General features: G+C 50.4%; 1 protein-coding gene across 1 annotated transcript in view; it reads right to left on the bottom strand.

Moving 5' to 3' along the window:
* Nucleotides 1-944: 944 nt before the first annotated feature.
* Nucleotides 945-25723, bottom strand: part of LOC142297013 (cytochrome P450 2K4-like) — a 57234-nt gene continuing 32455 nt past the window's right edge. The window contains exons 9-10 of the mRNA XM_075341221.1: nucleotides 5099-5240; nucleotides 945-3000 (exon numbers count right to left, since the gene is read on the bottom strand). Coding sequence (XP_075197336.1) covers nucleotides 2822-3000; nucleotides 5099-5240 — 321 coding nt within the window. The 3' untranslated portion in view covers nucleotides 945-2821. The remainder of the gene's footprint in view (nucleotides 3001-5098; nucleotides 5241-25723) is intronic.

The following is a 25723-nucleotide window of genomic DNA, read 5'->3' as shown; positions in this document are numbered from 1 at the left end:
GAGTGCGCAGTATGGCGGATGGAGCACGTTTGGGAGTGCGCAGTATGGCGGATGGAGCACGTTTGGGAGTGCGCAGCATGGCGGATGGACCACGTTTGGGAGTGTGCAGCATGGCGGATGGACCACGTTTGGGAGTGCGCAGCATGGCGGATGGACCACGTTTGGGAGTGCGCAGCATGGGGGATGCAGCACGATGGGGAGTGCGCAGTATGGCGGATGGAGCACGTTTGCTCAGCCTCTCTCCTTCCAGCCTCCCTCAGCATCAGCCTCCCCCTCCCAGCCTTCCCCAAGATCAGCCTCTCTGCTCCCAGCCTCCTCCAGCACGCCGTGCTCCTCTGCTGACACTCACCCACACCCGATCGCATCCACTCACCCACACAACCGATCGCATCCACTCACCCACACAACCGATCGCATCCACTCACCCACACACCCGATCGCATCCACTCACACACACCCGATCGCATCCACTCACACACACCCGATCGCATCCACTCACACACACCCGATCGCATCCACTCACACACACCCGATCGCATACACTCACACACACAGACACTGACGATATTGCACATACGCGCTGATACTCACAACATCCGGGGATATCACATGCTTCTGGCCATGTGATCCTCCGTCAGGTCCTGGAAGCTCACAGCACAATATCGCCGCCGAGAAGCAAGCGATATCCCAGGATGTTGTGAGTATTTGGATGCGATGTGATGTGTGAGGTATGTGTGAGTGTGATCTGATTTGTGTGTGTGTGTATGTGTGTGTGTGTGTGTGCTGTTATGTGTGTGCTGTTATGTGTGTGCTGTTATGTTATGTATTTTCCGCAGCTGCAGGACCTTGATGTGTGGATGCGATGTGATGTATGTGTGAGGTGTGTATGAGAGTGAGTGTGAGCCGGTGTACACTGGTAACTATGATACACATCGGGTAACTAAGGGACCTTAGTTACCCGATGTGTATAATGGTTACCAGCTTTCACGGCCTCCGTTAAGATCCCAGCATCGCAAGGTTATGTGTGGCGCTGCCGGGATCCTGACGGAGCCGGTGTAGAAGCAAGCGATATCCCAGCATGTTGTGATGTGTGGATGTGATGTGTGGATGTGATGTGTGGATGTGATGTGTGAGGTGTGTGTGAGAGTGAGTGTGATCTGATGTGTGTGTGTACTCACCTGGGAATCGGAGCCCCGTGTCAGTTGGGCCACAGCGAGCGTGCATTGCGTGAGGGGGGCGGGGCCTGCAGAGAGCCGGGGCGAGAGGCCAATCCGTGTGGGGGGGCGGGGCCATGGCGAGCCCAGCGGCCAATCAGCTTTGTGTCACCGTAAGGACACAATTTCGGAACATGACAGACAGACAGACAGACAGATAGACAGACAGATAGACAGACAGACAGACAGAATAAGGCAATTATATATATAGATGGAGGGCTATTTGAGGGCCATTGTACTATATGCAAACATATACAGTATACAGTGTAAAGGATTGTGTGTGGTTTATAATACTGCGTGGAGGGCTGTGTTGGGGCAATTATACTGTTTGGAGGGCTAGGGAAAGCCTTTATGCACAGTGTGGAGAGATGTTGAGGCCATTATACTGTATGTAGGCTGTTACTACGTGGAGGGCTGTGTGGGGGTCACAGTCAGGGATTATACTGTGTTTTGTTTTGGGTTTTTTTTGAGGGAGAGGGGGGAGCCCAATTAGAACTTAAACTCTGGGGCCCCATGTATGTACACCCCTGCTATTGATAGCATGATACTGAAGGCAACATCTTGTTCTATTAGGCATCATTCTGTGACCACCATTCTTTGCCAACCTATATAAATAGGTCAGGAAACAAGCACCAAACGACTTCAATATTGTCAATCACGGATGTTTACCAGCCTAAACTAAAAGCGCATGTTAATGTAACCTTAATGTTTGATTGTGATGGTACAATGTGTGACCATTTTGGGGCCCTCTTTAAATTTTTGGCCAGACCCCACCTTGTCTAAAAACTGGTCATGAAAGGTGAAGGCGATTAGCAAGGAAGGTTAAACCTGGAGCAGAAGGTAGGGAGTATTGGTATAGGCAACAGATGAGGACTTCTTTGTATATGTGAAGGAGGACTTTATGCTGATCTAACAGTAGATGACGATGTTGTGTGACGTTTCCTTACTCACTGTATTGTAAAAATTCTCTTGTTTTCTTCTTGGGTTCACTTTCTCTTCCTGATGTAATGCTGTATGACTGTGAATATTTTTACCTCATGTTCCAAGAAGTAAAGAGCTTGTTATCCCATGTAATCTGTTTTGTGAACTTTCTTCTACACCTGGGAAGCTAGAAGCTGTGTCGATGCAAAAAAGGGGACTGTGGGCTCCAAGCAGTAATGTGGGAATTTGGTATGCCTCCTACTCAAAGAATTTGTGACTTGTTGTATATTGCTAGAATATTCAAAAAGACTCAGTGCTTTAATTTAAAATGTTGTATACACAATAATAAAAAAACAACAAGACAATCATAATGGGGAACATACATTACTGGCAATGGTGGAGGAGGTTCTTCAAGTTCCAAAAGTCTTAAAACTGTGGGTTTTTTTTAAAATTATTTTATCGATTTCACCATGCCTTTAATAAATCAGAACATAACTGCTGGAATAAATGGATCATGTCACACTCGTGGTATCAGTCACATGGGCCAAGAAGGGAAAAGAAGGCCAAACCAGTTCAGGTATGTGCCCAGCTTTCTCATACAGTCATTTCATTTTTTTTCCTTCCATGTGACCCATCAACATAATACACTATTTCACATAAAACAATTGATGGCCGCCAAGTCTGTCTTAGTTGCGCGGTATTGCGCAGATTTCAAAAGGTTTGGGAGGATTTGTAGACCCCAATGCAGGAGTAAGGTCCAGTTCAGCGCCTGGTGGGGCTTTGAATGTGAAATGTTGCATCAGTGATGTGAAAAACAGGAAAATTTCCATTTTAGCCAAAGTCTCGCCGGCACAACTTCTTCTACCTAAAGAGCAATCATGAAAAAAACATAACATGCTATTAATAAACATAGAATATAAAATTCTAGTAAGTATTACTCCTGCGTGGTAAAATTGAGATTTAAGAAACTTCAGCGCTTTGGAACCAACAGAATTACCACTAGGCACCAACTACAGTAAAGTAACATTGCTGACCCCGAATATACAGGGTCCTAATGAAAAATCTATAAATGTCAGTCCCACATAGGAGCCCAATTCATCATTCGCATTTTTTTTTCAAAGTCACTTTTATTAGTGGCAATAATTTACATTTTTTGTACCAAATTCTTCAAAATTGCACAATGAGAGAATATCTAAAAAGCGCTTTTTTGTAGTTTACAATTTTTGCGCCTTTTTAGGAGCAAGAAATTCACTAATATTCAAAATTTACATAAAAAAAAATCCATAAAATCCCTCCATGGTGGAAATCAGAGTCCATGTGCACAAAAATCTTGTGACATTTTTTTGAAAACTTGCAATTCATGAAAACTCCTACCTCTGCTCACACAGGCAAACATTTAAAAAGAAAAAAAAACAAAAAAACCCCCAAAACAATCAGTCGAAAACAAAATAATCTTTAAAAGGGAAGCTATCATTAGAAAATAACAGTGTTTAACCGCTGTACGACAGGGTCACTTTCTGGCTTTTGAGCTTATATTTTTCTTCTTGTTTTTGAAAGATCCTGAACTTTTAGATTTTTCCCTCAATATAACTATTTCATATGAGATCGTGTTTTTGTGGGTTTTGTGTTATTGGATATTTACTATTTAGCAAAAATGAAACTTGTCACCATGAATTCCTAGGTCAGGACTATTACAATGATACTGAACGTTTTTTATTTTGCTACTCAAGTTTTAAAAAAGTGTGAAAATTTCTGGAAATAAAAAATGAAAAAATAAACAAATTCCTGCATCATTTTGGGTTGATTAAGATATGAATGGGCTCCTTTTTGGGTAGTGAGACTAATAAATATTGGATCTATTTATCTATACCTCTGTCTATCCCTCTATCCCTCCATCTATCCATCCCTCCATCCATTCATCCCTCTATCCATCCTTTTTTCTATCCATCCATCCATCCATCCCTCTATCCCTCCCTCTATCCATCCATTCATCCATCCATCCCTCCCTTTATCCATCCATTAATTCATCCATCCATCCCTCTATCCATCCATCCATCCCTCTATCCATCCATCCATCCCTCTAGCCATCCATCCATCCCTCCCTCTAGCCATCCATCCATCCATCCATCCATCCATCCCTCCCTCTATCCATCCATCCATCCATCCATCTATCCATCCCTCCCTCTATCCATCCATCCATTCATCCATCCATCCAACCATCCATCCCTCCCATCTAGCCATCCATCCATCCATTCATCCATCCATCCATCCCTCTATCCATCCATCCATCCCTCTATCCATCCATCCATCCCTCCCTCTAGCCATCCATCCATCCATCCATCCATCCATCCCTCCCTCTATCCATCCATCCATCCATCCATCCCTCCCTCTATCCATCCATCCATTCATCCATCCATCCAACCATCCATCCCTCCCCTCTAGCCATCCATCCATTAATTCATCCATCCATCCCTCTATCCATCCATCCATCCATCCCTCTATCCATCCATCCATCCATCCATCCCTCCCTCTAGCCATCCATCCATCTATCCATCCATCCATCCCTCCCTCTATCCATCCATCCATCCATCCATCTATCCATCCCTCCCTCTATCCATCCATCCATCCAACCATCCATCCCTCCCCTCTAGCCATCCATCCATCCATTCATCCATCCATCCCTCTATCCATCCAACCATCCATCCCTCCCTCTAGCCATCCATCCATCCATCCATCCCTCTATCCATCCAACCCTGTTTTCTATTTTTTTTCCATATATATATATATAATCAAACCAGCTGATGGTCATTCGTTATGGTCCTAAAAATGTCCTTTGCAGTCGCTATCCATTCTGACTAATAGATAAGTCTCCAATATCAATTATCTGCTAGTAGTAGCATCTATTGTGTCAGTAATGTCCTGTCCTAGACTTTTAGAATATTAGTAATTGCCATTGACGTTACCTATTGAGAATGGTATGAAGGCCTCGTTCTTTTTGAAATTTCCTTCTGAGTCAAGAAAATGTTCTGGGTAAAACTCATCTGCTTTCTTAAAGTAAGCTTTATCTTTGTGTATAGAGTGCAGCACGGGGAGGACAGCAGTTCCCTGAGGGTGGAAAAAAGTAAATATTGATAAATATAGCAAAAAATTATATAAAATGTACAATGTAATATATTTTATGTAAAGTTTTTGATGTTCTGGGTAGTTTGATTGTAGTTAGAATTCATTCCTTTTCTTGCTTTCAGACTAAAGTTTCTTACATCTGGTGATATCTGAAAATGTACTTTATCGGGACGTCTTCTGTCTTGATGCACTTACAACAAATGGGCATCAGAGAGCATTCCCAACTGGAAACAGCCTTGTATGAGCAAAAGTTAAAAAGGTTGTCCACTAATGTTACCTTGATAGAGTCACACTGCACTTCTGAGTTACTGAAGCCACAGGTAATGTAGCTTCAGAGTGCAGTTTAGCAAGCAACCACTAGGGGTCAACAGAGTAGTCAGTAATCCGAGTCAGCAGAAAGAGGTCTAAGACAGAAACAGAGGGAGAGACAAATCGTGGTCAGGAGCTTGCAAAGAATTAGAAGCCAAAGAGTAACGTACAAACCAAAGGGGAGAGACGAATGCCGAAGTCAGGAGCGAGGATACAGGTCAGTGGCCGGGAAGTTGAAACACAGATAAGGGAGGAGGACAAAAAGGTTAGGCCAGGGGAAGACAGTACACAGGAATGGGTAGTGAGAGACCAAGATTGGCAGAAGAACGGGGGAGCGTACAGGTCAGGACACAGTAGCAGGTAGGCAGGACAGATCGGGAACACTCACCAGAGCCAGTATACACACTGCGAGGCAGAAATATTACTGGTGCTGAACCATAGGTGCAACACCCAGATATAGCATCCTGGGATCGTGAACAAGGCAGGGGAAGTTAACCCCTGACATGACCAGGCCAGAGCTGGTAGAAAACACAGCAGGAAAAGCCGGCCTGGATCATGACAGATAGCATATCTTTAGGATAGATGATCAATGTCTGACACCCAGTACCTCCACCGATCAGATGTTCTCGATGACAGCAGATGAGTTTAGTTTAGGAGCTGCTAGTTTAGGAGCTGCCTCATTTTCGGATAGTGGCCTGCACATTCACCTTCTTTGATTTGAATGGGTGTCACGCTTGGTATGAGAGAATATCATATAAATTGCATAAGCGGATAATTGCAGTAGGGAAAAGGGAAACCCTGTCTCTAGGAAAGAGATAGATGGTGACCCCTGGTAAAACCTACCACTGGCCTCCATGACATCCCTAAATAGGTGCAGAACCTATACGCCGATCACAATACCTATGCCCTAGCTGACTCTGCAATATGTCCCAGGTAGTGACTAGATGGGATGAGCACTAGTCAACCCCACCAAGAAGTGAAGAACACAAAGGGAAAACAGGTATGCAAATGCACAACTTATCTGCAACATGACTTTTGGAAAATAAGGCTACACACGCATGGTGCAATTTGTCACTTTTTTTGGTGCAGTTTTGTTGTCAGAAAGTTCTCACTTTTGACTTCACAGCAAAGTCTATGAGAGTTCAGATTTGCAATGCACACGTTACAGTTTTTCACAAACTTCTGACAAAAAAAACTGCAACATGTTCTATCCACTTGCATTTTTGACTTGCTTCTACTGAAAAAAATGCATAAAAAAGCAGCATTGTACAAGTGGTTTTTTTTTTGTTTGTTTGTTTTTTTACATTTCTGGGACAAGGTGCCGTTTTCTTGTGACAACAAAACTGCAGCATGCACATGTAGCCTAAAGCTATGTGCACACGTTGCTTTTTTTTCAGCGCGGAAAAAAACGCACCCTCTGGCAGAGGGGAGAATTGTAAACAATGCGTTTTTCATGCGTTTTTCATGCGTTTTCCATGCGATTTTTAGGTGCATTTTTTAAGACTTGTCAGTGTTAATAAAGTTGGTTGAACACAGACCTTGGAATGGAAGGAGCACCATTTGAATTTTGGAAAAGTTGAAATAAACTTCGCGCACCATGTCACATTAGCAGGGCCCCTTGGGGCTTACGTCAGAAAACCCCCACAAGTGACCCCATTTTGGAATCTGCACCCCTCAAGGATTTTATTCAGGAGTATATTAAGCATTTTGAATCCCCAGCTACTTCACCCAAAATGTTGCTGTAGCAACAATATTTTCACTGTTAGGCTATGTGGACGTGATCCAGCGACACGGCGTCTAGTACACAGTGCCTGCCTTCCTGCAGAGATGTGAGTGTTGTCCACAGGAGAACGAAGCTGGCCATGCCCACGATTTGGGTTCAGGCTGCTGTGGACTTTAGCTCTATTTTACCTGCAGAGAGCACTCTGGTCTCCACAGCATAAATTGACATGCTGAGGCTCAGGAAGCCACGCCACAGGTCAGTTTATGCTGCGGAGAAAAGAAGCACAGTGGGCATGGGATCTCCAAAAATCCTTCCACTGTGCTTCTACTGCACAACGCAGCGTTATGGACGCAGGGAAAACACTCAGCGCCCAAACCACTGCAAAACCTGATTGTGGGCACACAGCCAAAAAAGCGTCAATGGATGAATAGATGTCAAATATATATAACATCCCACCCCCGCCTGCATATTCTAAGCTGGCACCTTTAGTACCTTTCATGTGGCACTAAAGGGTGCCCAGCTTAGTATTTATCCAAAAAAAAAAATGAAAAAAATGGCGTGGGGTCCCCCCTATTTTTGATAGCCAGTCAGGGTAAATCAGACAGCTGTAGCCTGCAAACCACAGCTGGCAGCTTCATCTTGGCTGGTGATCAATTTGGAGGGCTCCCCAGGTTTTTTTTTTTATTTATAAACAAAGAATTAAAAAAAAAAAAAGTGGGGTCCCCCCAAATTAGATCACCAGCCAAGGTGAAGCTGACAGCTGGGGTCTGGTATTCTCAGGGTGGGAAGAGCCATGGTTATTGGACTCTTCCCAGCCTAAAAATAGCAGGCCACAGCCGCCCCAGAAGTGGCGCATCCATTAGATGCGCCAATCCTGGCGCTTCGCCCCAACTCATCCCGCGCCCTGGTGCGTTGGCAAACGGGGTAATAAATGGGGTTGATACCAGATGTGTAATGTCACCTGGCATCAAGCCCAGCAATTAGTGATGTCACGGCGTCTATCAGATACCAGACATAACTAATTGACAGTAAACAAAAGCAAAAAAATGACAAGAAAATTTTTATTAGAAAAAACACTCCCCAAATCATTCCTCGTTCACCAATTTAATAAAAAAATTTGAAAAAAATGGGTCAGCAGAAATCCATTTGGACGTCCCACGTCGGCTCTGGACCTTCTAGAATATGGGGGCACGTTCAGGGAACGTATCCCCCATTTTCTAGGAGGGCAGACCCTCCATTTGAGGAGAGTGGGTGCCAAAAATCTGCACCCACTCTCCCCGGGTCACAGCTGCAGAATGTGAGCAGCCAGCACAGCTCTCTGAACACAGTGCTGGCTGTCAGCTGCTCTGCTCATGTGACCGCACTGACTGGCGTCTGCTGTGAAGGAGGAGGGGGCCGCGGGGGATCAGCGCTGCGACCGGACAGGTAAGGGGGAATACCGGGGGGAATAGGGGGTGACCTGGCAGGGTCTGGGGGGCATTTTTCTGTCGCATGTCTCAAGGCACATGCGACAGAAATCATAGGAGTAGGGCGGCCGGTGCGCTACTGTGCGCGCGGCCATGTTGGATTTTCGGGTGCGGGGTCGGGGGTCGGAGTGGGCACTTTGGCGACACCGGGGGCTTTCCAGGACTTTGCCAGGAAGTGAGGTCAACAGGAAACCTCTTGACCTCACTTCCAGGTAAATGCCTGCGTTCTGGCATGCCGACAAAGCCCGCGGACCGCAACAAAAAAGCAGCTCAGTGCGGTGTAGCTGCGTTTTGACCCAGATCATTGATTCAATGGGGGAGAGAACGCAGCCACACCGCACAAAAGAAGTGACATGCTGCTTTTCTTTCCGCACCGATTTTTGGCATCCAAAACGCTGCATTTAGAAATGCAGCGTGTGCACTGATTTTTCGGCTTTCTCATACACTTTGCTGGGAAAGCTGAACGCATGCAATTTGCCACTGAAACGCTGCGGATCTAATGCAGCGTTTCCGCGGTAAAAAACGCAACATGTGCACATGTAAGGGGTAGTCAGACCCCTGGTAGTGAAGGAGCGGTTTTTCCCCCCCTGAAGACGCCACAGTAGTATGGTGGCAAATTGTAAATGTTGATGGTAAAATGTTACCTGTCATAAACTGTTTCCCCACTAGGTGCCAGTGTAGAGCAGTGGTTCCCCTGGTAACAGTGGCAGGGAAGGAGGGGAGGGCAGCCTAGGTGGGGAAGGAAGGAAGGGAGGTCTCTGAATGCAGAGCAGTGTGTGCAGGACAGTGTAGTAGTCGGATGTGACTGAAGAGAGGAGTCTGAGGTGCCGGGGCAGAGTGTGGAAGTGGTGCAGTGGCAGAAGAAGTGGAAGAGTCAAGACTAGTCCCAAAGCCGGTGGTGTGTACTAGAGTGGAGTGCAGCTATCAGGGGGATAACAAGTGGCCCCTGCAGGCGAAGGTTAGTGCCCTGACAAAGAAGTGGAGAGGTGAGAACCGCCTCCACCCTCCCCGGCGCCATTGCAATCCCAGCAGCAGAAGCAACAGTTCCAGTTACCTGCGCTAAACAGAATGGAGGCCAGGACAGACAAGCAAGCCGTAGCGGGCGCGCTGGTGCCCGTAGGATGCAGAAGAGAACGTCCGATGGAGAGCTCGGTGGGAGAGTTACCCACCATCACGTTGCCGGCAAGCATGATACCGGCCGTGACTGGAGTCTCGGAGAAACCAGCAAAGGTCACGTTTTTTACCTCATGGGATGCCGTTACCGTGGAAACGACGACGGAAGTCTGGGCCACCTACAAGTCCCGGCTGACTCTGGGGAGCGGGCCACCAGGAGCATCCGTACAGATTCCGGAGGCGCCCGCGTCTGTTAAGGTAGGCCCTCTGCCCCCCTCAGGAGTTAAGGCCCCGTACTGGCAAGATATTCCAGAACCAGAGGTAATCGTCCGGAAGAGAGTGATTTGTTTGCCGTTGAAAACCTGTACTGTTGAAAGCCGGTGAATGTTTCCAGTTACAGTAACGTTAAAAGTACTGAACCCGGGAGGAGCTTAATGCAGAGCTGTGCGTGGACTCCTTCCGTGACTGTTAAGAAGGAATCTTGTTGTCTTGTTATTTTCTGCCCACCCAAAGACCGGGAGCGCTTGGAAATAGCCTCCGGGCAGAAGGTCAGCTAAGACCGGGAGCGCCTGAGGAGGGCCTCCGGGCAGATGTGCGACTAAGACCAGGAGCTTCCCTGGAGGGACTCCGGGCACCAAACTTGTGTGCCAGTCTGTGTGTTTTAAGTATTGTGTTTTCCTACATGTATTGTTTTGCAGGTACGAACCTCGCCAGGAGGCTGAGGTTAAAGATGGGAGGAATGTAAGGGGTAGTCAGACCCCTGGTAGTGAAGGAGCGGTTTTTCCCCCCCTGAAGACGCCACAGTAGTATGGTGGCAAATTGTAAATGTTGATGGTAAAATGTTACCTGTCATAAACTGTTTCCCCACTAGGTGCCAGTGTAGAGCAGTGGTTCCCCTGGTAATAGTGGCAGGGAAGGAGGGGAGGGCAGCCTAGGTGGGGAAGGAAGGAAGGGAGGTCTCTGAATGCAGAGCAGTGTGTGCAGGACAGTGTAGTAGTCGGATGTGACTGAAGAGAGGAGTCTGAGGTGCCGGGGCAGAGTGTGGAAGTGGTGCAGTGGCAGAAGAAGTGGAAGAGTCAAGACTAGTCCCAAAGCCGGTGGTGTGTACTAGAGTGGAGTGCAGCTATCAGGGGGATAACAAGTGGCCCCTGCAGGCGAAGGTTAGTGCCCTGACAAAGAAGTGGAGAGGTGAGAACTTATCCAGAGCCGGTAGTCTGTGCTAGATCTGCCCTATAGATCCGGGTTCAGTGTGCAGCTACTAGAGGGTTAACGCATGTCCCCTGCAGGCGAGGGAAAGTTACCGGGGAAAGAGGAAACCGTCAGCAAGAAGTGTAACCTGTAAACCGATGTGACTTGATGCTGAAAGGTGTAAAGAGGAGTGGGAACTCATCCGGAACCGGTAGTGTGTGCTAGATCTGCCCTGCAGTAATTCAGGGTTCAGAGTACAGCTACTAGGGGGTTAACAAGTGTCCCCTGCAGGTGAAGGAGAGTGACCGTCAGCAAAAAGGGGAAACCGTCAGGAAGGAACGTAATCTGTAACGTTAAAGTGAAGTACTGAAGTAACTTGCTGCTGAGAAGTGTAACAGAAAATGGAAGCCTCGTTCAATAAAATGTTTCTTAGTTTACCAGCTGCCTGTCAGTGGCTCTTTTCTGTAACTGATGAAGGGGCTGGCGAGCCGAGGGAAAACGGCGTAACGGAGAACTCAGGTACCGGCACGAACGCATCCCTGCCACCCACACTCTGCCCCACAAACAACACCCCTGTCTTACTAGTGACGGCCGGGCCGGGGGTCAGCCTGCGGCCCACAAGGCGAGGGGACCCGACTACACCCCCTGAGGCGCCCCCTGCCCCCGTTACATTTTGGCGTAGTCGGCAGGATCAAGCCCGCAGAAGAGAAACCCCGAGCAGAGACCAAGTGGTGCCTGATGTACTGAACAGGCCACAAGATGGCGGCAAGATGGCGGCCGTCCTCATGGACTCAGCAGAGGCGCGAAAAGTTAGCGCCAAACGAAAAACACTGGGCTGGCCTGGGAGGAAGAAGCCCAGAGTGCACCGCCCAAAGAGGGGAGGTACCTGCCCCAAGAAGCTGCAGAGGTCTAGAGACGTGGGCGGCGCCGCAAGAAAGAAAAGGCGTCATCAACGCTATGCAGACCTGGTGGGTGAAGCCGGGGGCGGAGTGTGTGCTAAAGCGGGAAAAGAAGAACCGCCTCCACCCTCCCCGGCGCCATTGCAATCCCAGCAGCAGAAGCAACAGTTCCAGTTACCTGCGCTAAACAGAATGGAGGCCAGGACAGACAAGCAAGCCGTAGCGGGCGCGCTGGTGCCCGTAGGATGCAGAAGAGAACGTCCGATGGAGAGCTCGGTGGGAGAGTTACCCACCATCACGTTGCCGGCAAGCATGATACCGGCCATGACTGGAGTCTCGGAGAAACCAGCAAAGGTCACGTTTTTTACCTCATGGGATGCCGTTACCGTGGAAACGACGACGGAAGTCTGGGCCACCTACAAGTCCCGGCTGACTCTGGGGAGCGGGCCACCAGGAGCATCCGTACAGATTCCGGAGGCGCCCGCGTCTGTTAAGGTAGGCCCTCTGCCCCCCTCAGGAGTTAAGGCCCCGTACTGGCAAGATATCCCAGAACCAGAGGTAATCGTCCGGAAGAGAGTGATTTGTTTGCCGTTGAAAACCAGTACTGTTGAAAGCCGGTGAATGTTTCCAGTTACAGTAACGTTAAAAGTACTGAACCCGGGAGGAGCTTAATGCAGAGCTGTGCGTGGACTCCTTCCGTGACTGTTAAGAAGGAATCTTGTTGTCTTGTTATTTTCTGCCCACCCAAAGACCGGGAGCGCTTGGAAATAGCCTCCGGGCAGAAGGTCAGCTAAGACCGGGAGCGCTTGAGGAGGGCCTCCGGGCAGATGTGCGACTAAGACCAGGAGCTTCCCTGGAGGGACTCCGGGCACCAAACTTGTGTGCCAGTCTGTGTGTTTTAAGTATTGTGTTTTCCTACATGTATTGTTTTGCAGGTACGAACCTCGCCAGGAGGCTGAGGTTAAAGATGGGAGGAATGTAAGGGGTAGTCAGACCCCTGGTAGTGAAGGAGCGGTTTTTCCCCCCCTGAAGACGCCACAGTAGTATGGTGGCAAATTGTAAATGTTGATGGTAAAATGTTACCTGTCATAAACTGTTTCCCCACTAGGTGCCAGTGTAGAGCAGTGGTTCCCCTGGTAACAGTGGCAGGGAAGGAGGGGAGGGCAGCCTAGGTGGGGAAGGAAGGAAGGGAGGTCTCTGAATGCAGAGCAGTGTGTGCAGGACAGTGTAGTAGTCTGATGTGACTGAAGAGAGGAGTCTGAGGTGCCGGGGCAGAGTGTGGAAGTGGTGCAGTGGCAGAAGAAGTGGAAGAGTCAAGACTAGTCCCAAAGCCGGTGGTGTGTACTAGAGTGGAGTGCAGCTATCAGGGGGATAACAAGTGGCCCCTGCAGGCGAAGGTTAGTGCCCTGACAAAGAAGTGGAGAGGTGAGAACTTATCCAGAGCCGGTAGTCTGTGCTAGATCTGCCCTATAGATCCGGGTTCAGTGTGCAGCTACTAGAGGGTTAACGCATGTCCCCTGCAGGCGAGGGAAAGTTACCGGGGAAAGAGGAAACCGTCAGCAAGAAGTGTAACCTGTAAACCGATGTGACTTGATGCTGAAAGGTGTAAAGAGGAGTGGGAACTCATCCGGAACCGGTAGTGTGTGCTAGATCTGCCCTGCAGTAATTCAGGGTCCAGAGTACAGCTACTAGGGGGTTAACAAGTGTCCCCTGCAGGTGAAGGAGAGTGACCGTCAGCAAAAAGGGGAAACCGTCAGGAAGGGACGTAATCTGTAACGTTAAAGTGAAGTACTGAAGTAACTTGCTGCTGAGAAGTGTAACAGAAAATGGAAGCCTCGTTCAATAAAATGTTTCTTAGTTTACCAGCTGCCTGTCAGTGGCTCTTTTCTGTAACTGATGAAGGGGCTGGCGAGCCGAGGGAAAACGGCGTAACGGAGAACTCAGGTACCGGCACGAACGCATCCCTGCCACCCACACTCTGCCCCACAAACAACACCCCTGTCTTACTAGTGACGGCCGGGCCGGGGGTCAGCCTGCGGCCCACAAGGCGAGGGGACCCGACTACACCCCCTGAGGCGCCCCCTGCCCCCGTTACACACACAGCCTTACAGCAATATACAACATGTTTCAACAAGAGATTTCAAACAGACTGCTTTCAATCTGGACAGCATAGGAGTAAACTCTATCACCGTCAATAAACCAAGGGGAAATACAGGTATAAATAGACACAGGGTGTGGAGATAAGGATTTACAGCTGAACTGCCAAGATGTTTGCAGGGTCCAAAAGGGAAAGGTACATATACCTCCATTCACATTAAGGAGGGAAAAAAAAAATATAATATTAAGGATCAGCTTGTGCAACCAAATGCAGTGACCGTCTGCAGCCGGACACTATGAGAACATGGAGCAGCTCCAGAACTGAGATTTTCTGGCTGCCTGCTGCTAGTGCCAAAAATAGCTGATCAGTGGAAGTGTCAGACCTTTGCCTACTACTACTGAGACTACTACTACTTCTGAATGGCTTTTAATGTCTGTGCGCACTGGGTAGAGAAGTTTCTTAAGCAAAATCCGCACCCTCTGGCAGAATTTTGCACCTGCGGCAAAAAAAAAAAAACGCACCCAAAATCCGCATACGGTTTTACCTTAGTTTTAGTGCAGATTTTCCGCAATTTTGTCCCTGTGCTTTTTAACATTTATCAATGGCAAAACCGCAGGTACCTGCAGAAAAGAAGTGACATGCTGCTTCTTTTTTGCTGCAGAAATTTTGGATTTCTCATGTTTTGCTGGGGAAGGACTGCAGAAAAGTTCTGAACAAAACCTGCACCTTTTCTGCAGCAAAAAACGCAGTGTGTGCACAAGGCCACATTTTTGCTGCGTTTTTGAGGTCACAAAGATGCACCTAAATTCATGCATTTCCTTCTCCAAGCAAAGTCTGTGAGATTTTTATTTTGCTGTCCACACTGGGCATCTTTTTTTGGCTGCGTTTTTTAACATGCAGCATGTCAATTCTTTTAAAATTATTGAGCCCTTCCAGTCAATAGATTTGATTTAAAGAATGCATTGGGCAAAACGTGGTAAAAAGTGTCAAAAACGCGTCAAAAAGGCATTGTGTTTTTTGATGCGTTTTTGTTGCGGTGCGTTTTTGGTGTAATTTTTGGAACAAAAACACTGCATCTTTGTGGTAAAAAAACATTCACTGTGTGAACATACTGTGGCGCCCTGGACAAGTCAGGACGTCACAAGTACTACAACAACACACCCCACACCCCGGCTAGGCACATCTTGGTCAAACACAAATCCTTGTTGCCTCCCTCCAGGGGCTGATGTCCACACCAGGGGGTGGGCCAGGCGGTTGGCCCCGCCCACCAAGGAGTTCACAGTCCTGGAGGCGGGAAAGGAAGGGAGTTCAGGTCAGATTAGTTTGAGGAGTGGAGAAGTGAAGTGGTAGTGGAGGAGACTGACCGTGTCCGGGTGTGTGGCCCGAGCACATATAGCAAGGTTGGCAGACGGTGGTGAATGTCTGCAGGAGAGGCTGATTGAAGTGAACCGTAAGGACCAGGGATGGGCGGTGGCCCGCCAGTACCAGATCGGGGAGCGAAGAGAAACCAGCACCATTCGGCAGGGCCTACGGACCCCGACCAGGCTAGGAGTCGCCGTAAAACCGGTCAAATCCGTTAGCGAAGGGAACCTCCGGGGTTTCCCAGCAGTCAAGACCCGATTGAAGGCAACAGCTCAAACCGTGAAGGGAAATGCAGTCACTGCCAAAGCTACAGTTCCCAGGGCCAGAGCCTACGGGCAAAAGGGGCTTCCTCAGCATCCATCCAAGCTGGGGAGCGGGTTACTGGTGGGAAGCCATTGGAACCGTAAACACAACACAGATGCAGGGAAAGGTAGTCACCGCCAACCTACCGGGAGAACTACCGCAGCCGTCTGTGGGACCCGTCCATCCAGCCGTTTGTTTTACCGGAGACTTTGCATTCATCATTGGCTGAGTGAGTACCACCGTGCCGTGCGGCACCGCACTGCCCCCGCGACCCTGCACTTCACCAGGCCCCGTAACCCTTCTGCCATCCTTAACTCTCACCGGGCCCCGGGATCAGCCAACCACCTACCCACAGAGGGGAGAAACAACATCCAAGCTGCTCCCTGTCACCGCTCCCGGGATCCCCGTCCAGAGCAGCGGTGGTGTCACAACCTCACCACAACCGTGGGTGGCGTCACGGACAATATCCCTAAACCAAACCCCCCCCACCCTTTCACTCACGGGCGAGGAGCGCCGCTCGAGTCCCCAGGATCCGGCCCACCACTTGAGCCACCGACCGAGCAGCAGCAGCAGCCAGACCCGAGCAGTGGGTGAGCGCAGCGTCCCCTCCCCACCCGCGACAATACCCTTACTATTATGTATTTACTTACTGCAGGGTATTTAATTATGTGCACCTACACGATGCACCATACTGTCATGTTCTCACTGATTTGGTGTCATTTTAGTTTTTTTGTACAACGAAGGGCATAATATGTCTTTCTATGGGCAGGTGTATGAACAGTTGGACTTCTGTTCTTCTCTGACCCCAATTACAATAGAGGTCTGCTGACACAGGGTGAGGTTTAACACCTTCATGAACTTTGACATAATCGTTTGTCTAAGGTCATGTCCTTCCCTTTGATGTGGGCTTGCACAAAGAGTCTGCATCTTTCTTGCCATGTGATGGCTGATTTAATTAGCCATCATGTGCCTAACAACCGTGGGTGTACAACCAGTTAAATCCTTCTGACAATCTTTGACAGTAGAATTTAACCCATGCCAGCACGAGTGGCGCACCATTCCCTGCTACCATCAGTGTGCCCATGATGTGATTGTGGGGCGCCGATGAGGTGTCATGATAAACTTCCTGTGAACGCCGACTGCGAGCGACATTCATAGGAGATCGTGATTTTTCCTGTGCCGAGCGGTGCGGGTGCTGATGCTCATGCCCTGCTTTGTGGATCACAAGTAATTGGACGATCGCAGCTTCAAGTCCCATAGGGAAACAAATACAATAAAGAGTGGAAAAAAAAGTTTTTAACAGTTATGAAAAAAAAACCCTACAAGTTCAAATCACCCCCTTTTGCCTAATTAAAAATAAAAAGTACACATTTGGTATTGCTGATTTCAGAAAATCGAACCTATAAAAGAAAAAAAAAATCAAATAAATGAATCAAAGATTAAACAGCGTGATGAGGAAAAAAAAAATATATACAAGAATTGCCTTTTTTTGGGTCGCTACAACATTGCAATACAAATAAAAAAAAAAAGCATCTACTAGAGTTGAGCGCGGTTCTAGGTTCGAGGTTCTCCAGTTCTAGGCTCGAGTGATTTTGGGGCCTGTTCTAGATCGAACTAGAACTCGAGCTTTTTGCAAAAGCTCGATAGTTCTAGAAACGTTCGATAATGGTTCTAGCAGCAAAAAACAGCTAAATCATAGCTTGGTTTCTGCTGTAATAGTGTAAGTCACTCTGTGAATCACACTATTATGACATTTCAGTGTATAGTGTGCGTGAACAGCGCCTTCAGATCACTGCTGTTTTTTTTTTTTTTTTTCCTTGTCTTCCTTCCCTAAGCGCGCGCGTCTTGTGGGGCGGGCCAGCATGTCAGCCAATCCCAGACACACACACAGCTAAGTGGACTTTTAGCCAGAGAAGCAACGGCATGTGTGATAGGATGTCCATGTCACATGTCCCTGCATTATAAAACCGGACATTTTCCTCCATCACGCCATTATCTGCCTTCTGCGTCCTTGGTGTCAGACATCACTGGCGCAGCTCCGTCCTGAGTCCTATCGCCGATACTGCTGTATACGCTCCATACACAGCGCTGGACAGCTTAGGGATAGCACTTTCTATCAGTCCTTTTAAGGGCTCATACCGGCAGGGTCAGAGCCATAGGTGACAGGTCCTGAAAACAGAGACAGCGTCTGTGTAGCTAAGGTCAGGCATTTCGTCGCTGCATTTACCCATTAGGAGGGAATAGAAAGGCAGGCTTCCTTTCCTCTACCCAGAGCCCCAAAACCCTGGCACTGTACCATCCTGTCCTCTGCACACTCCAACTCATTCTAACTAAGCCATTATACTAGAAAACACTCATTGTACCTAGTGGCATCCTAAACGTGGCTATTGGACGTTTGTCTAGTCCCACTAGTGCAAAGATATTTGCAGCCCGTCTGCCTGCATTGCACACTCAAACTCATAACTAAGCCATTATACTAGCATACACTCAGTGTACCTAGTGGCATCCTAAACGTGGCTATTGGACTTTTGTCTAGTCCCACTAGTGCAAAGATATTTGCAGCACGTCTGCCTGCATTGCACACTCCAACTCATTATAACTAAGCCATTATACTAGCAAACACTCAGTGTACCTAGTGGCATCCTAAAAGTGGCTATTGGACTTTTGTCTAGTCCCACTAGTGCAAAGATATTTGCAGCACGTCTGCCTGCATTGCACACTCCAACTCATTATAACTAAGCCATTATACTAGCAAACACTCAGTGTACCTAGTGGCATCCTAAACGTGGCTATTGGACTTTTGTCTAGTCCCACTAGTGCAAAGATATTTGCAGCACGTCTGCCTGCATTGCACACTCCAACTCATTATAACTAAGCCATTATACTAGCAAACACTCTGTGTACCTAGTGGCATCCTAAACGTGGCTTTTGGACTTTTGTCTAGTCCCACTAGTGCAAAGATATTTGCAGCACGTCTGCCTGCATTGCACACTCCAACTCATTATAACTAAGCCATTATACTAGCAAACACTCAGTGTACCTAGTGGCATCCTAAACGTGGCTATTGGACTTCTGTATAGTCCCACTAGTGCACAGATATTTGCAGCACATCTGCCTGCATTGCACACTCAAACTCATTGTTACTAAGCCATTATACTAGCAATTTATGCTGCCAGTGTAAGGGCCGTAGTTGCATTGTCAGGGATATTTATTCTTTATTATTCTGCTGTTAATAAAGCTAGGCCACCGCTGCAATCTACACCACCTCTCAATTTTTACTACCACATTTTCAGTGCACAATCTTGTCGCAATCAACATGAGTGGCAAAATGACAGATGCTGGTGGAAAGGGGAAGAGGCGTGGTGGAAAAGGAAAAAAAGGGTTTGTCCGTGGGGAAGGTGGCAAAGCTCCATTATCATCTGCTGAAGATAGACCATCTACCAGCAAAAGTAAGATGTCTACTACTTACCGTGGACAATCCGATGTGCTTCCTTTTTTACGGACACGAACAACAGGAACAAAGGTAGATGATGGCCAAAAAAGGAAAATGCTTGAATAGATCTCAAGTGGTCCAACAAGTGCCCTCTCAGCCACTTCAAGTACCGCATCCAAAAAACAGCAGTCCTCTGAGTTGTCATCCCAATCAAACTTGCTTTCTCCCAGCTCTGAAGTCTCCATCAGCCCTGCACAGTATGGTGGAAGTGAGATGGCTGAGTCTGCAGAGCTGTTCAGTCACACTATAGCCTGGGAATCAGAGGTCTGCTCCCAAGCTACAGTGAGTACAGAACATGAAATGGTCTGCAGTGATGCCCAGAACCTTTGTGACTCTGATTCAGGCCGTGAGGAACAAGTTTCTGAGCATAATGTTGACCCTTTGTCACAAACTGTAACACCTGTGGTTATAGACAATGAGGAACATACTGATGAAGATGAGACGCAGATACCCGATTGGGATGACAACTTAAATATTCGGTCAGGGCAAGAAGAGGCTCGGTCTGAGGGGCAGGGGAGTGCAAACACAACAATTGATGATGAAGTTCTAGATCCCACCTACTGTCAACCCACAGTCAGGCACTCGAGGAGGTCAACAGAGGTGGTGGAGGAGGATGCAACTGATGACGAAGTTACCTTGCGCCTTCCTGGACAGAGTCGGAGTACTGGTAGCACGTCTACAACTGCATCCTCAGCCACCACTCTGCCTCTGAGCACTAGTCGGGGTGGATCAACAGGTTGCATGCCCTCTAAGCCTTGCCTAGCCTGGTCCTTTTTTGACATAGCAAAAGATCGCCGAAATTATGTGATCTGTAAAATTTGTCATCGTTCTATTAGTAGAGGTCAAAACCTCAGCAGTTTGACAACTTCTTCCATGAATCGTCACATGAATAAATATCATATCTCCCGGTGGGAAGCTCACCGTGCTGCAATGCGGCCTAGCGTAGCGAACCATCCACCGCTTGCCCCTTCCAGTGCATCCGCACGCTCTTCATCTTCTAGGACTGTGGGGACAGCTTTCACACCTGTTTTTCCATGCACAACTTCCACCACTGTAACCGCAACAGGCACTTTTCTTGGTAGGTCGTCAGTTGGTTTGGAAGGGGAAACAAGTGAGTGTGTACAGCTCTCTCAGACATCAATAGCACCAACGTTGGATGAAGGCAACATCATGTCTCTGTGACGCCCTGGGCAAGCCAGGGGTCACAGGTCACACACCACCACACCCCACACTCCAGGTAGGCACATCACAGCTAAACTACAAATCCTTGTTGCCTTCCTCCAGAGGCTGATGATTCACACCAGGGGGTGGGCCAGGCGGTTGGCTCCACCCACCTAGGAGGTCACAGCTCTGGAGGCGGGAGAAACCAGGCAGTTCAGTTTAGGAGGGAGAAGTGGAAGGGAGATAGCTCAGGGAAGAGCTAGAGTTGAGAGTTGAGCCCAGGCAGGGCAAGAGTAAACAGTAAAGTGAAAGTGAAGGAAGGAAAGTGGAAAAGGGAGGAAAGCAAGTGAAGTGACAGAAGAGAAAGAAAGCCTGAAGGGTCCAGCTTTGTGTAGGGCCAGATCAGCAAGGTCAGCGACGGCGGTGACTGTCTGGAGTGGGACCGTTTGGAAGTTCCTGGAAGGACCCCGTTGGCTGTGTGCCCGGTGGTCTGGAGCAGTGTTCCGAAGGACAGTCAGCACCAGGGCAGGGGCCTCTCGGACCCCGGCAAGGCTAGGAGTCGCCAAATTTGCCGAATCCGTCAGTGACGGGGACGCAGATCCCCCAACAACCAAGTCCCGACTGAAGGCAACAGCCCAACCTGAAGCAGAGAGACACCGCCACCGCCACGGCACCAGTTTCTCAGGGCCAGCGCCTGCGGGCAAAGTGTAGAGCTCCTCCGGCCCAGATTGTAGTCGGGGAGCGGGTAACCGGAGGGAATCCACCGCTACTGTGTCGCCCTGGGCAAGCCAGGGGACACAGATAACAACACACACGCACCCCACATTCCCTGTAGGTACACCAGCTAACCCACAAATCCTTGTTGCCTTCCTCCAGAGGCTGATGATTCACACCAGGGGGTGGAGCCAGGCGGTTGGTGTCCGCCCACCTAGGAGATTACAGCTCTGGAGGCAGGAAGTTCCAGGTTGTTCAGCCAGGGAGGAGAAAGGAGTAGGAGGTGAACAGAGTGTAGCTCAGGAGGGAGCTAGAGAGAAACAGCAGTGAAAGTGACAGAAAGCCTGAAGTTGGTCTGTGGCTGTGTGCCCAGACGGAGTCAGCAAGGTCAGCAGACAGTGGTGAAGATCTGCAGTGGGACTGTCTGGAGGTTGCTGGAATGACCACGGAGGCTGTGTGTATCCGGGGGTCTGGAGCAGTATACAAAGGGTAGTCAGCACCAGAGCAGGGGCTTTTCGGATCCCAGCAAGGCTTGGAGTCGCTGTAAATTGCTAAATCCGTTAGTGAAGGGGACGTAGACCCCCCAACAAGCAAGTCCTGATTGACGGCAAAGGTCCAACCACAACGGGGAAACACCGCCACCGCCAAGGCACCAGTTTCCCAGGGCCGGCGCCTGCGGGCAAAGTGTGGAGCTCCTCCGGCACAGATTGCAGTCGGGGAGCGGGTAACCGGTGGGAATCCACCGCTACCAAACAGACATTTCAAAGGTGCAGGGAAGAGACCGTCACCGCTAACCGCAGGGAACCGCAGCACCGTGAACCGTCCGAGGGACCCGTCCAACCAGCCGTTTGTTTACCGAGAACTGTGTCGTGTTTACTGGCTGAGTGAGTACCTCAGTGCCGCAAGGCACAGCGCTGCCCCTGCGCCCCTGCATCCCACTGGCCCCCGGGATCACCAACCCCTACCCACGGAGGGGCAACACAACAACTGGCTGCTCCACATCACCATCCCCGGTATCCCCACATTGAGCAGCGGTGGTGAAATCACCACAACCGTGGGTGGCGTCACGAACTATAACAATCCCCACACCCAACCACAAAACCCCCCTTTCACTCACGGGCGAGGAGTGTCGCTCGAGAAACCCCGGGATCCGGCCCACCGCTCGAGCCACCACTGAGCAGCTGCCGGACCCGAGCAGAAGGGGTGAGCGCGGTGTGCTGACACCCTCCTCCCCGCCCGCGACACTACCACAAGTCAACCATAGGTGCAAGGAAGAGGGACATCACCGTCACCTACCGGGAGTGCAGGTGCAGCCGTCTGTGGGACCGTCCTACCAGCCGTTTGGTTTACCGTACAAACTGTGTCCACGTCTCAGGCTGAGTGAGTACCACCGTGCCGCAAGGCACAGCGCTGCCCCCGCGTCCCTGCGCCCACCAGGCCCTGCACCACACATCTCATCACCGGGCCCCGGGATCACCAACCCCTACCCACGGAGGGGCAACACAACACCTGGCTGCTCCGCATCACCATCCCCGGGAGCCCCGTATAGAGCAGCGGTGGTGAAATCACCACAACCGTGGGTGGCGTCACGGACAATAATCATCCCCACACCCAACAAACCCCTTTCACTCACAGGCGAGGAGTGCCGCTCGAGAAACCCCCGGGATCCGGCCTACGGCTCGAGCCACCACTGAGCAGCGGCCGCCGGACCCGAGCAGAAGGGGGTGAGCGCGGTGTGCTGACACTCTCCTCCCCGCCCGCGACAACTTGGCGTCACGAACAGGATCTTACCGCTCTGCCGTCTGGTAGAGGTGCGCCTTGTTACCGCCGGAGGTATCCGGCCGAAAAATTTCAGAAGCCGCTATCTTTGGCGCGAAAAGTTCCCGCTTGAGCGTCTTCTTGAGCAGTAGAGGCGCGAAGGCCAAAACCCCGCCCCGGGAGAGGAGGGGCCAGAAAGAGCTAAGGGGGACGAGATGGCGGCTGGACGCATGTAGCTGCGGCTATAAAAGCAGGGACGCCAGGACCCTGCGAATATACCGTTCCTGGAAGAAAGAGAGAAAGACACCATGTGGATGCTGTCCCGAAACACCATGGCCCTCGCACCGGGAACCGCAGCGTGGGTGGAAATCCGGACCGCGCAGCTCCATCTAAGGCTGCAGGTCAAAATGCAACTCCTCTTGGAGGAGTGGGAGACCGACATGGCGGACGTTATAGCCACCGTGCGGAGACGCGAGGAGGAAGCGGAGGAAGGGAGGGTGAGTGACCCACGCCCCTATGTCCCGGAGGGACCGGTCGCTGCGGCTGAGGGACCCGGTCCAAGCCCTCTCCCCCCGTTGCCTCCCTCGCCACCCGTCTCGGGGGCTGTGACCCCGCCACTAGGCCCGCTACCACCGCAACCGGTAGCGATACCCAGCACGTCCGCCCCAGCTGACCGACCTGTAGCCGGAGCCCGTAGCAAACCGGGGGTGTTGCCATGGAAGGCCCCAAAAATTGTGCCAGAGACAGTCCCCGAGCAGTTTCCCGAGCCGGAGCTGATGGCCCGTTCCGAGCCGAAGGCCCAGCAGCGGAAAGCCCCTATGCCCATCCCCCACACCTCGGCTGAGGTGGCGCCGGGCTGTTGCTGCAAGGCAGCGCCCAAGGCCATGACACCGCGGGATACGCCGCCCACCTTCCTGACAGTGGGTAACGTTCTGGATGTCCCGCGGGGCCCGACCCGTGCGCCGGCGCCGGCAGCAGCGCCATATTGGGATAGGGAGCCGACCAAGCTGGGCCTGGAGATCGCGGAGAGGGAGAGAAGGAAGGCCGAGCTGGTGGCCCGAGCCATTCGGGAGAAGGAAAATCTGCGGCAAGCGACCTTCCGTGTCCGGGGCCCGTTGTATGAAGGGCAGGTGAGTCGGTTTGATGTCCGCCGGGGCTACGGGTTTATATATGAACCGGGCCTGGAGGCCGAAGTGTTTGTAGCCCGGCGGGATGTGAATGCCCACCTGCCCGAGGAGCATCCTGGCCGTAACCTCATGCCAGGAGACATGGTGCGGTATACCCGAAACTGCGGAGAGAGGGGGTCGTTTGCCCTGGATGTGAAGCTCAGGGGCAGCAATGAGAGCAGGGTGAGCTCTGCACCCCCTCCCTCGGATGAAGCAGCAGAAGGACCGGAGTAGGGCAGCGGATGCCCGTTGCACCGTCCCCGTTGGGACCACCACTTTGTTTGTTGAAAAGTTGAAAATGATAAGAAAAATGATAATTACCGAAGTTTACCTGATTTGCTTTTGTGATTGAACCGGCTGGAGCCGGCACCGTTGTCCCCGTGGGGACCGTTTAAAGTTTAAGCATGGGAACTATCCATGGACAAGCCCGTGAACTTGCAGGGCACCACAAACGTTAAGTGGCTTGTAAATATGTTGTTTACCGTTACCGTTTTCCGCAATGCCGCCTCCGGAGAGGCAGGTTGGAGGGAGGGCCCTTAGCAGAGCAGGCTAGGGCCCAGCCACCAAAGGAACCAGTGGCTACCCTCTGGAGGGAAGGACAGATCCCGCTCGGGTACCGTGTGCTGGACTGTGGGTCAAGGGGTGCTGCCTGGGTTTTAGGGGCAGCATCAGGGCCAGGTTGCTTGGGTGGGAGAGAGCGGAAACCGTAACCGTAAACCGTTTGTAACGTTAAAAGAAATGTGCCTCCCGTCTTGGGAAGAGTTATGATTAAAAATGTATATATGTTGATTTTCCAAATGTTATCTTTTTCAGAAAAATAAAACCGGTGTAGGACGGCAGCCTGCGGACGGTCTGCATTTTGCTAAGGGGGAATGTGACGCCCTGGGCAAGCCAGGGGTCACAGGTCACACACCACCACACCCCACACTCCAGGTAGGCACATCACAGCTAAACTACAAATCCTTGTTGCCTTCCTCCAGAGGCTGATGATTCACACCAGGGGGTGGGCCAGGCGGTTGGCTCCGCCCACCTAGGAGGTCACAGCTCTGGAGGCGGGAGAAACCAGGCAGTTCAGTTTAGGAGGGAGAAGTGGAAGGGAGATAGCTCAGGGAAGAGCTAGAGTTGAGCCCAGGCAGGGCAAGAGTAAACAGTAAAGTGAAAGTGAAGGAAGGAAAGTGGAAAAGGGAGGAAAGCAAGTGAAGTGACAGAAGAGAAAGAAAGCCTGAAGGGTCCAGCTTTGTGTAGGGCCAGATCAGCAAGGTCAGCGACGGCGGTGACTGTCTGGAGTGGGACCGTTTGGAAGTTCCTGGAAGGACCCAGTTGGCTGTGTGCCCGGTGGTCTGGAGCAGTGTTCCGAAGGACAGTCAGCACCAGGGCAGGGGCCTCTCGGACCCCGGCAAGGCTAGGAGTCGCCAAATTTGCCGAATCCGTCAGTGACGGGGACGCAGATCCCCCAACAACCAAGTCCCGACTGAAGGCAACAGCCCAACCTGAAGCAGAGAGACACCGCCACCGCCACGGCACCAGTTTCTCAGGGCCAGCGCCTGCGGGCAAAGTGTAGAGCTCCTCCGGCCCAGATTGTAGTCGGGGAGCGGGTAACCAGAGGGCATCCACCGCTACCACAAGTCAACCATAGGTGCAAGGAAGAGGGACATCACCGTCACCTACTGGGAGTGCAGGTGCAGCCGTCTGTGGGACCGTCCTACCAGCCG

This window comes from Anomaloglossus baeobatrachus, chromosome 3, assembly GCF_048569485.1.
Source record: "Anomaloglossus baeobatrachus isolate aAnoBae1 chromosome 3, aAnoBae1.hap1, whole genome shotgun sequence".
NCBI classification, from domain to species: Eukaryota; Metazoa; Chordata; class Amphibia; order Anura; family Aromobatidae; genus Anomaloglossus; species Anomaloglossus baeobatrachus.
This window is presented reverse-complemented; position numbering and strand designations above follow the sequence as displayed.